Below are 12,675 nucleotides of genomic sequence, written 5' to 3' on the forward strand. Positions count from 1 at the left end.
GTTATATTTTTGGAGTGCTATAACTTTCTCTCTAACTTTTTCATGATTTTGTCGTTTACACTCAAAAAGTAGCCCGAATATAGTACGCGATCTTTCTCGGACTATTTTAAGCGATTTTTAGTACTTTTAAGCCCGTTTTTTACCTCAATTTCTGGATTGAATTTGAGACTGTTGGTCAAAGATCAAAACGATAGATTTTGTCTTCAAATGCTCAAGACCAATTTCGAAGAGCTCGATTAGGGCTTTCCCATGAACACTAGAACATATTCATCGACCTCACGATTTAGAATCCAAACAAGACTGCTTATTTTAAAAAAAACTTCATGGACCTCACGCAGGTTATCTCACGCCGTGAAATAGGGACTATTTCATGCTGAGAAGCGGATTTTTTTTTTCTTCACAGACCTATTTCACGCCATGAAATAGAGGCTATCTCACGCCATGAAATATAGGTTGTTTCATGCCATGAAACAATTTTTTTTAAGAGTCTAGAGAAATTTAAGTTATTTTGTGTGAAAGAAATATTTTTTAATTTTAAATTAAAAAGATATGAACATTTTTTCAAAAAGATAAGTGAATAAAAGAAAGTCAACACTTTTATGACACTCCCTTACAACCTTCATAAATGACTCCTAAAATAAACAAGTTGACAATTTATTGACATCTTTACACTAAATGCTCATTAACCATTAATGAGTTGTGTAAAAATATAATTAAAAACTAATTAAAGATTACTAATTTTTACACTAATTAAAAATTATAATTAATTACTAATCACTAATTAATTCATATGATTGAACACATCATTTGGATTAGAAAGATATGAACATTTTTCTTAAAAAATAAATGAGAAGAAAAAAAGTCCACTTTTATGACTTATACCTTTCATAGATAATCTCTAAAAATAGACAAGTTGACAATTCATTGACATCTTTACATTAAATGCTTGTTAACCACTAATGAGTTATGTAAAAATATAATTAAAAATTAATCAAAATTTAACTATTTCACTATTTTTTCTCTTTGATTGATTAAAAACTCTAATTAATTTTTAGTCACTAATTAATTCACACCATTGAGTACATCATTAGATAGAGTATAAAATTACTAAGCTATGTACATCAACTAATGTGTAAATTAGTTTATAATTAAAGATTAATTAAACTCTTAATTTTAATCTTTTCTCTTTATACAAAATTAAGCAAAAGAGCGAAATTTTTTCAATTAATAAAAAATTTAATGTAACTAAGTATTTTGATACATCTAGATGCTCTCAAAACACTCAAGAACACTAATTTCGACCTCTTACATAATCGAAATGGACTCCAAATGACATGTTTATAAATTTTTTAACTCTTAGAATAGATTAATCGCTTCTAAACGAGAAAAATCAATCCATTAGTAAAGATCTGTCAATTCCAAGAGATTTTTAATGTTTTTGAGAAATTTTTTGAGAGAGTAAGCTACCCTAATTAATTGCTAACACTTATGCAAACAAATCTAACAAAAAACATAAAAATTAAACAAAAATTAACGATTTTCACTCTGTTAAACTAAGAAAGAGCTAAAAAATCACTAAACATGCATTCTATCATAGTTTTTGATGCAATGGAAACAAACAAAGCTTAATACACTCTATGTGCAAGCTCTAAGAATATTAAAAACCAAATTAACAACAAAAATAATAATTTAAGCTAAACATTAAACAAAAAAGCATTCTTTACTACAAAACAAAAAAAGAGAACTATCCCTCACCAAATCACACACAAATCATGATCAAAACCACCTCTTTTTCATGGTGGTAAACCATTACTAAAGACAATGGATAATGAGTAATGCGTAGATTAGAGAAATACAATGAAAAAAGCAAAGAGATAGCTCCCCAATAATGGCGCCAAAAATGTTATGGCTCGCCCAAACCCTCGTCGGAACATATCCGGCTGAACTGCAACTATCGTGGGATCTTTTTGATAACCGAGCTCGTAAGCCTTGAGATCTCCAAGTTCCGCCACTCTTTAAGTAACAATTTCGACGTAGTCTCCCGCGTGTGTTATCACATCGTCGCGCTACATTACATGTATTCATCCCTTCTCTCATCTCACTTCACTCACGCACTCTCACTAGCATGCATTGAAAAGAGATTAACAAGAACAACACTCAATTGCACAATGAGAGTCCTCTGTATTATGAGAGATTGTCACTTATATAAATGGCCATAAGTGTTCACTCACTTAAACTGGACCGACTGGGTACTTTAGATTTATAAGAGACCTAATGCTATTACAACGACTACTCTCAAAATATATTTATAATGTACATCACTTAAGATTTCATCCTAACTTGCTACCACACTCTTATAAAAAATCGCCATAAGTATTCTATCAGACCATTACAAACGTCCGTCCAAGTTACAAATTTGAATATCGTTGCTTCATATCTTGAATGTATGACCTTTTGGTATGTCTAACTTGATTCCTTGATGTAAGATAATGACAGTAACTCTTGTTAACCCTAAAAATGGATTAACAATCGTGGATACAAGTGATGAGACAAAGAGAGAGAGAGAGTTGGAGGCGATGAGAGAAAATCAAAATGATGCATGAGGCAACACCTCTTGCGTGGCTTTGAAATATAACTTTTTATAACCTTTGCAGATTGTTTCACCACTCTAAATCAAATTAATGATTTTCATTTTTCATTCATTGTTGTTCCCTATTCTTCTAGCTTTGATCAAAAATCTTATGTAAAGCACAGCTATCAAAAGGAGGGTGGTTCCAAATCTTCCATTCTTTAGCAATCATTAGAAAGACAACATTAGCAAGGATTACGAGCCTACGTGGCAATTGCAAGTGCAACAAGGTAATAAAATTTATGACTAAGCTTGCCTTGTCAGGAGATCAGATGTTTTAGACCTGCCTTGTTACCTCAAATAACTGAAACGTGTGGCACCTCATTTACTTCCAAATAGTTTTCCTTGCTTCCAAACAAGAATTTTGGGTGTTAAACCAGGTTTTACTTTAACCTTTCTTGCCCATTCAAATAATCAGTTGTGATCTTGAAGCACCATGTAAATTGTAGCACTTGCAGTAGCCCAAGAGTCAAGATCCCAACTTCAGAATTCATCCTGGCACACAGAAAGGCAGGCCACCAACACTTGGCCACACCATAGAACTTGCTTGACACACTTCACGTGTGCCCATGCAAAGGAAAACTCAAGAAATTTACTTGAAAACATGCATCCATCTGAAAATCACCATCATCATCAGAGGCTTCAATGGCTGTTAAAATATCTGAAATTGTCAATGGGGAGTGCCTTGCAGCATACTGGAAGAGGACCTGTGGAGCATTAGTTCAGTGAGCATTAATATACCAGTTGCTGGGAAAGAAATCATGCACATTTAAGCCTTCACATCTAGCATTTGAGCAAACGCTACGAGGATAGAAATCACGTACCTTAGATACACTATCAGCACCTGCTCGAAAGCGGTTGGCAAGTCCTTTGTACTGAATATCAGCTGCTATGGGCCTACCATTTACAATGCTCAAGCCCTGGTCACCAATGACAAACTTTAAGAGCATTCCTGCTCTCAAATGCTGACTGTTCTGAAAATTCACATCACAAAACAACCCATCACAGATATTTAGAAAAAATAAAAGGTAATTTTGAAGATATGAGAAAGCATGTAAAAATGAACACCACCTGTTGGAGAAACTGTTGAGGTATGCTTCCGAGTACACATCGAGGGTCATCACAAGTAGCCACCGTTCCATCCTCTTGGAGCTCAAGAACCACCTAGAAAGGAAAATAGAAGAAAAACATTAGGTATTCCTTCCTCAAACAGACCTGAGGTGCACTATCTACATAAGCTTCCTACCACATGGATGTAAAAATGACAAGAAGTAAAAGTCTTGGCATCTTCAAAAGCTCAATACCTGTTGATAAGCTGGCACATTGCCCTTGCTGTCTGTGTCAATGTGATAACGGCTGCACACAGAGTCCTTCCAGAGAAGAGCCAATGGAGTGACTCCTAAAACATAGTGTGCATGCCTAATAATAACATCCATATTGTCAAGTGAACACAAAAAAACGTTCATAAGAACTTTATTATTATGCGTCAAACCATTTTTTGTGCATGTTACCTGTTCAAAAACAAACAACCATCCCGTTCAAACGGCACAGTGCCACTATATGCAGCTTGCAAGCCACCCATGTCACACTCAAACATAGGTACAATGCTGAAGCGGTAGCGATGATACGTAGAGGGAGGGTCAAAAGCACCCGTCTCTCCCAGCTTGGACTTTATCCAGAAGTGTCTAAACTCATAATTGCAATCATATAGAGAGTATCCACGCCAGCACATCATGTCTATGATATAGTATGTGTTGTCTGGCTGCAATCATATCAAGCCAAAATAGAGAAATTCATTGCTTTTCAGGAGGGAAAGGGCATTAGAAACATTTGACCAAAATGCTTGAAATAGACAAAAAGCTTTGTGTCTTTACCTCGTGAAATATACAATCCAAGATACAAAAAACATGAGAGGAAGCCGCTGTTCCACGAGCCCTTGCCCCATTAGGCAATGCTGATGGAAAGCAATGAAGGATAAGACCATTCCGCAGCCTGCTCACTGTTGTACCATTCGATGAGACCACTATACAACGCTCGCCAGCAGGCCTAGCCAAGACATACCTGCACCCCAAAAAAGATCCTCAAAAAAGAAAGATGTGCTTCTCACAAGGTAAAATTTCGCTCATTTGGGCTCAACACAATGTGCCTGATACATCTACAACAAAAGCACAGATCCTTATGCAACCCTTACAGAGGATATGTGTGTCAACACACCCCCAAATGACTCAAGGCTTACATCCCCGTAACAAAAGTACTTGGCCTATATTGCCAAAATCAAATGATGGTTAAGAAGGCAAGCTTGTTCCTATCTGCGTGACAGACCAAATACAAAATAAATAAGCAGTATGGATTATTGTGAAATCATCAAGAGCAAGGGGGCTGGCCTCTCTCTCTCTCTCTCTCTCTCTCTCTCTCTCTCTCTCTCTGCCGCTCTCGCTGTATGGACTGCTTCAACGCCATCATCCAATGTGTATGGATCTGTATGGGCTGTACGACCATCTGTGCCATCGCACAAATGCCAGTCGTGTGACGTCATCGTTATTCTGTAAGGCCTCCTGCATCATCATCACACCAAAGGCAGCCTGTAGGTACCCCTACTTGCAGTCGGCCAGCAATAGATGCCTTAGTGCATCAATCGACCAGCATAAAGCCATTCAGCATCAGGTCAGCCAGGGGTTTTCAGTCGTCCAGGCTCAAGGACAGCAAAAGCCAAAAAGCGCAGCATTTAATGTTGCTAAAACACCAATTTTTGTCCAAGTTTGCCGGCCAACAGCCTCTGGGATGAACCGACCAGCAGCCCAGCAGCATTTATAAGCAGCGCATAAATCATCCATAATTCATTCAGTTTTCAGCAAAGTCACTAAGCAGGTTACAGGCAGCAAATCAGCATTCAGCATCCTACTCTCTCCAAGCAAATATTGAAGCTCCTCTTTGAAGAAGAAAAAAATAAAGCACAACAGAGACGTGCGGAGGAAGGGATAAGGTAGCCACAAGCAAGTATAAAGAAGACCAACGCCATCGAGAAGCCGCCGATTGAGAGTTTCAGCAAAGACTCAACAGGGAGGCTATGCAAATCCAGCATCAGCAGACGATGGCATAGATTCTGGCATCCCTCCCCAAGATGGCTCCAAATACCTCATCCTCCACCGCCCCTACCACCACCATCATACGAACCTCTCGAAACTTTAGTAAGTATAATGGTAAGTGTGATCATGCTGTTGTTACTAAGCTGATTCATCAATTTGAAGCATATTTTCCATTAGCTAAAATTACAAATCCACAAGACAGTCCATATGGCAGCACCCCAACTCAGTGGGAAAGCTGTTACTTGGTGACAGCATTAATCACAACTTCACACAGTGTCACGTGCATCCCACACTTGGATGCCACGTAGACATATCTATACAGAAGGTGCAGGACCACGGATGGTGAACTGGTCCCATGTGAGCCCAGTCCGGGATGAGTGGATGGTGAACTGGTCCCATGTGAGCCCAGTCTGGGACGAGTCAGCCAGGGATCCATCTCAGTTGTCCGAGGTCAGGTGTGCATTGTCCTGCATATGAGTCCAAGGTCAAGTGTGCACTGTCCTGCACATGAAACAGTGCCAGTCCGCGTTGTAAGTCTTCCTCTGGAATGATGTCAGTGATTCTGTGTATCTGGTATGGTACCAGATGCCAGATCACTGAGTAGTTAACCATCCCCATGAGGGCCAAGAAGGCCCTGGCTGAACCCACCAGCCATGGAGGGGCTGTAGGACAGCCCTAGGGGCAAGCTAAAGGCAGATTTCAGGAGATACAACCTTTGTGTGGCTGTAGGGCAAGTATGGGGCAGCCCATACAGGCTGCCCAGCCCCCATGAGGTTTGCAAAAGCACTGTCCAGCCATCCTGAAGCAGGCACATGATGCCCAGCCAGTTAGGGAAAAAACGCAGCATTTTATGCATTTATTTCAGCATTAAATGCTGGAAATTCAGTCGTGGGAGTATTTTATGCTGGCCGCCTAGGTTAGAACTGGCCGACTGCCCTAGATGGAGTAGTATAAATAGGAGAGTCCATAATCCCAATTGTTCATCTCATTTCTCACCAAGAGCTCAAGCAAAAAGAGGCTAGACAAGCCAAGAAGGTGCTAAGCAAAGGGGTGAAGGACTGCAGGTCACGGGTAGGGAATTTCTAGCCAAGAAAGGTTAAGAATTTCTGTATTTTCTTTCAGATTTACATCATTCTAATAAAGCAAATACACCATCCATGGTGGGGGCCCTACAGAGGGTATTTGGGACCCAATACTGTGTCCTCTCCATCTCTCTCTCTCTCTCTCTCTCTCTCTCTCTCTCTCTCTCTCTCTCTCTCTCTCTCTCTATCTCTATTTTTTGCACATCTTCATTCAGTTTGTGCGTTAGTGTTACCGATTCTTCTCCAAAGTTTTCCGCATGTTACAGTGGTATCAGAGCCTACTTCAAGTGCAAAGATTCAGCAAAGAAACCAGAATTTTTTCTCGCTCATGTGGTTGGTTTTCAGACGCAGGTGGACTACCCCTTTCGGAGTGACTCCTGTCCCTCGAAGGACGGTTGGTTTTCAGCCTCCGGACGTCTCCCACACAGATAGTGGATGGTCAGATTGCGTTCCAGAAAGGAAGTGCATTTTCCTGCTATGGCGAGCTTCGACGACGAGAGAGACCAAGAACCATGGGACCAGAGTGCACCAGGCAGCCCAGCTAGGGCACCAGGCCATTCCTTAGAAAAACAGATACTGACAGAGTGATCTTAGCCAGTTGGTACTTGGAAGGTGAGGCCATTCCTTGGTGGACTCAGTGGGCTCATGCCCACACCAGAGTAGGTATGGCAGCTTATGTGTGGGACGAGTTTGTCCGCAACCTTAAGTAGCGGTTTCTACCGCCCCGCTACCTTGAGCGACTCGAAGACGAGTTCAGGGGAGCGCGTCAGAACGCGCAACCAGTCCTTTAGTTTGCCAATAGAATTTCGACTTTATGTCTGCAATTAGGCTTATCTGATACGGACAAGAAAGGGCAGTTTTTGTATGGCCTTGACACGCAAATCCAATGGGAGGTGCGTATGTTTAGGCCAGCCACCTTTGAAGACGCACTCTCGCTCGCACAGAGTGCAGAAATGAAACATAATGGTGGCAAGCCCAAGACTTCCCAACCGGCTTCTCCCAGGGCTACCGAGCCTCAGGGAGTAAAGGCCAGAACCAGACAGGGTCTTCCCCAGGATAGAGGTCGGGAGCCTCTGGCTCCAAGAACTCGAACAATGCGTCTAAGCTTGCTCCAGACCAGAAAGCAGAGGCCGACAAGACAGGTGGCAAGTTGAGTACTGAGGAGCTTTCTCAGTACAAGAAGGAGGGTAGATGTTTCTTTTGTCATACAAAAGGACATACTTCTCGGGATTGACAGGGTTCTTTGCCAACTGGATGGCACTCTGACTGTCACAATGCAACAATGGAATATCCCCTGTATAACCCAAATCAACCACTAACCGAGATAGCCATAATGCCTCCTTGCAAGCCTCTGTGGCTGCAATATACTCGGCCTCTGTAGTAGATAAGGCTGTGCACTTCTGCATCCTGGATATCCATGACACAGCACCTCCTGTGAATGTAAATACATAACCGGTAGTAGACTTCCGGTTATCTGGATGACCGGCATAATCCGAATCCGTGTAACCATGCACTAATGCATCCTGTTTGCCAAAGCATATGCACATATCCTGTGTGCCCTTCAGGTATCTCATGACACCTTTCACTGCTTCCCAATGCTTCTTGCCAGGGTTGGCCATGTATCTAGAAACCACTCCCACTGCAAATGCAATGTCCGGCCTAGTAGCAACCATGGCATACATGAGACTGCCACAAGCTGAAGCATACGGAATCTTGGCCATATCAGCCCTGCCACTATCTAACTGTGGGCTGTCCATTGCACTGAGTTTCACACATGGAGGCAAAGGAGTACTAGTCTTCTTCCCCCTGTCCATATTGAACCTCTGCAAAACTTTGCCAATGTATTCCTTCTGAGACAAATACAACACATGCTGATTTCTGTCCCGAAGTATCCGCATACCCAAAATGTGATTTGCATCACCCAAATCCTTCATATCAAAGGTTTGATGCAGCCTTTGCTTCAAGGCATCCATCTCTTTACGAGATTTCCCGGCAATCAACATATCATCAACATACAAGATGAGGATCAATAGACTACCATCCAAAGCTTTCTTGGTGTACAAGCAGTGATCTATGTCACTTCTCCTGAATTTCTGGGATTTCATGAATGTATCAAATTTATGATACCATTCCCTTGGTGCCTGTTTGAGCCCATAAAGACTCTTTTTCAGCTTGCATACAAGCTTCTCCTTTCCACTCACTGCATAACCCTCTGGTTGTTGCATATATATCTCCTCATGGAGATCACCGTGAAGAAAAGCAGTCTTCACATCCATCTAAATCAAGTCCAGATCATCATGTGCAACCAAAGCTAACACAGCTCTAAGTGTGGTCATTTTGACCACTGGAGAGAAGATTTCCTCAAAGTCCACACCATATTCTTGCTTGAAGCCCTTAGCCACTAACCTGGCTTTGTATCTTGGCTTTGCATCTGGTGCAACTTTGAGCCTGTATACCCACTTGCATGGCAAAACCTTCTTGCCTGCAGGCAAAGGCACCAAGTTCCATGTTCCATTTTTGTGCAAAGAATCCATCTCTGACTTCATGGCACGCTCCCAAAGAGCCTTGTCTGCCCTCTGTAAAGCCTCCTTATAACATGAGGGCTCCCCACAGTCAGTGAGCATCAAGTAGTCAACCCCTGGAACAAACCTGTCAGGGGCTCTGGAGGGTCTTGTGGACCTCCGTACCCAATGACCATCATTTGCAGGTTGCTGTCCAGCCTGCATATCACCCATTGGTGGCTCCTGTTCCATGCCATAAGGCTGAAAAATCATGCCCGGTATCTCCTCTAACTGTGGTATATCCATAGGGATATCTTTTGCCATCTCTGGCTGTCCATTTGGACCATTTTCAGCACCATTTAAGGGCTGGTTTTGCTGCTGTAATGGCTGATTTACAGCCCTTGGTTGTTGTCCATGATGTCCATCATCATCAAAGATGACTCTGCCAGGCTCCTGTTGCCTTGCAGGCTCCTTATACATGCATGTTTCATCAAAAATGACATCATTGCTGCGTATGATCTTTCTATTCACGGGATCCCAAAGTCTATACCCCATTTCACCTCTGTCACCATATCCTAGGAATATGCATTTGTGAGACTTAGGATCAAGTCTGGTGCGTATGTGCACGTACGCAACGCAACCAAACACTCTCAAGTGCTTGTATGACGGAGGCTTCCCTGTCCATACCTCTTCTTGCACTTTCCCACCAAGCCTCGTGTTAGGTGACCTGTTTATAAGGTGAACGGCTGTCATAACAGCTTCAGCCCAAAAACCATGAGGTAACGCAGCATGTGACAACATAGAACGGACCTTCTCCTGTATGGTCCTGTTCATCCTCTCTGCTGTCCCGTTTTGTGGAGGATCATAAGGAGTAGAGAGCTCCCTCTTGATGCCTTTAGCATCACAAAAGTCCTGAAACTGTTTGGACATATACTCTCCACCATTGTCGGAACGCAAAGCCTTCAGTGTTTTGCCAGTTTGATTCTCAACATGAGCAACAAACTTCTGAAACACTGAGAATGTATCACTCTTCAAACGAAGAGGATAAACCCACACCTTGCGTGTGGCATCATCAATAAAAGACACAAAATATTTTGTCCCTCCCAAAGAAAGCTGAGGTATCTCACATACATCTGTATGCACAAGCTCTAACTGAGCATCTTTCTGTCCAAGAGCTTTCTTGTGGGGGCACTGTAGTTGCCTACCATATATACAATGCTCACAAAACTGAAAACTTGAAAACTTTAGAGAAGGCAAGTAACCCAAACGAGACAATTGCTCCATTCCTTTGACACTCATGTGTCCCAACCGGCTATGCCACATAGGTTTCCGGCAGCTCAGTTGCATTTACATTAGCATGGTGACAAACACCTGCATGCATGAAGTAAAGAGTGTCCACCTTAGAGCCTCTGGCAACAACCAGTGAGCCCTTACTAATTTTCCACTTTCCACGACCAAATGTGGTAACATAATCAGCATCATCAAGCTGTCCAGTAGAAAGCAGATTCTTCTTGATCTCAGGCACATGCCTGACATCATGGAGCATAAGCTGTGAGCCATCTGAAAACACAAGCCTCACATCACCTCTGCCAAGAATCTTGCATGCATGGTTATCACCCAAATAAACCACTCCTTCATTGCCAGCAGTATACCTGACAAACAAGTCTCTGCAACCTGTGACATGAAAGGAGGCACCTGAATCAATGATCCATGAGTGCATACCATGACCACCTGTAAGAACTGAATGGGCATCAAGTGAAGACGTAAATAGGACCTCATCCTCACTGCCACCTGCATGTGACACATTGATTTCTTCAATCTTGACTCCACTTTTGCCCTTTGGCTTTACATTTTTGGCTTCATCTTTCTCTTTGTCTTTGCCTTTTCCCTTTTCCTTTTGATCATTTTTCCATTTGTAGCATTGCTTTTTAATGTGTCCTTTCTTGCCACAATAGTGGCATTCCAAATCCTTTTTGGAGCGAGACTTGCTCCTTCCCCGTTCTTGGCTTTTCCCCCTTTGTTGGGATCTCCCACGTGCATTCATTGCATTGGACTTTCCAACAGAGTTGTTTTTCCTGTTCATCTCTTCTTGAAGAAGAGCACCCTCAACATCTGCATATGACAGCATAGCATGCGAATTGCTAGTGGCTGTCCTGAATGTGTCCCAACTCTCTGGCAAAGTGCATAACAGAAAAGTGGCTTTGAACTCATCGTCCATTGTCAACTTTTGATTAATGACCTGGCTGACAATACCATTAAACTCATTTAGATGGGCTGCCATAGATGCCCCTTCCTTCATCTGAAGACCTATGAGTTTCTTCAACCAATACACTTTGCTTGAGGCACTTTGCTGGGCATACAAGTCCTGCAATCTCTGCCACATTCCCCAAGCTGTCTTCTCTTCACGAATGCTGAAAAGTAAAGAGTCTAACACAGACAACATGACAGTAGATCTTGCCAGTTCATCCATATCTTCCCACTCTTCAGCAGTAAGAGAAGCGGGCATTACACCCCTTTCTTTGATAGGCTTGTGCTGCTTCTTCTAGAGCAACACATTATAGCACTGGGTTGGCCAAATATCATAATTTTGCGAGCCTTCAAGCTTCTTGATGTGAAGCAATGAAGAGCTCTCACCTGTGGTTGCCATAGCAATATGCAACGTGTCAATGCCTGACTCCCTGCAAAATGTGCAAACACTGCACCAAAAGCACACAAAGTGCTCACAGTTGTTCTCCCAAGCTTTATCTCCCACTACGGAAGTACAAATGCAACTTTTCTCCCACTGTATATGATGAAAACACCAAAATCTGGTTGCTGCAGATTTTGGACAGCACCTTAAATGTGCTTTATTGCCCTTCCAAAGTACTGTACAACAGTACCAATTGCTCACAAATGATGTACCAAACCTGTACCGGCAAGTACAGCAGCTGAAATTGAACCTTTTCCTCACTCAAATCAGTGTGTACAGCCATGCCAAAACTTGCACAAAGCTGTGCCAAATCTGTACCAGCAGGTACAGTAGCAATAAATGCTATCCTGGCTGTCCAAATGAGTGAAAATCAGACTTCTAGAGTCCCAAACACTGCATACAACAGTTCCGAACAGAAATTGGGCAAAAGCCCCTTGACTCCAAGCTGATTTCTGAGGATTCAAGGCATAAATGTCTTGCCTGCTGCTTTGCCAAGCTCAACAAGCATACGAACTTGAAAAGCCCCTTGATTTAAGATCAATTTCTGATCATACATGGTACATTGACGCACATGAAGGCATACAAAGTCTTCGCGATGCTTCCCCCTGGCCACATATACATCCAGTACATAAGATCAATTTCTGATCATACATGGTACATTGACGCACATGAAGGCATACAAAGTCTT

At 42.1% G+C, this 12,675-nt stretch overlaps 1 protein-coding gene across 1 annotated transcript in view; it reads right to left on the minus strand.

Moving 5' to 3' along the window:
* Nucleotides 1-2,769: 2,769 nt before the first annotated feature.
* Nucleotides 2,770-12,675, minus strand: part of LOC147627314 (snurportin-1 protein) — a 43,331-nt gene continuing 33,425 nt past the window's right edge. Inside the window, exons 2-7 of the mRNA XM_086815950.1 lie at nucleotides 4,504-4,690; nucleotides 4,141-4,391; nucleotides 3,934-4,048; nucleotides 3,701-3,793; nucleotides 3,454-3,603; nucleotides 2,770-3,336 (exon numbers count right to left, since the gene is read on the minus strand). Coding sequence (XP_086672076.1) covers nucleotides 3,187-3,336; nucleotides 3,454-3,603; nucleotides 3,701-3,793; nucleotides 3,934-4,048; nucleotides 4,141-4,391; nucleotides 4,504-4,690 — 946 coding nt within the window. The 3' untranslated portion in view covers nucleotides 2,770-3,186. The remainder of the gene's footprint in view (nucleotides 3,337-3,453; nucleotides 3,604-3,700; nucleotides 3,794-3,933; nucleotides 4,049-4,140; nucleotides 4,392-4,503; nucleotides 4,691-12,675) is intronic.

Source organism: Cibotium barometz, chromosome 21 (assembly GCF_041138505.1).
Source record: "Cibotium barometz isolate CiBa-2024 chromosome 21, ASM4113850v1, whole genome shotgun sequence".
NCBI lineage: Eukaryota > Viridiplantae > Streptophyta > Polypodiopsida > Cyatheales > Cibotiaceae > Cibotium > Cibotium barometz.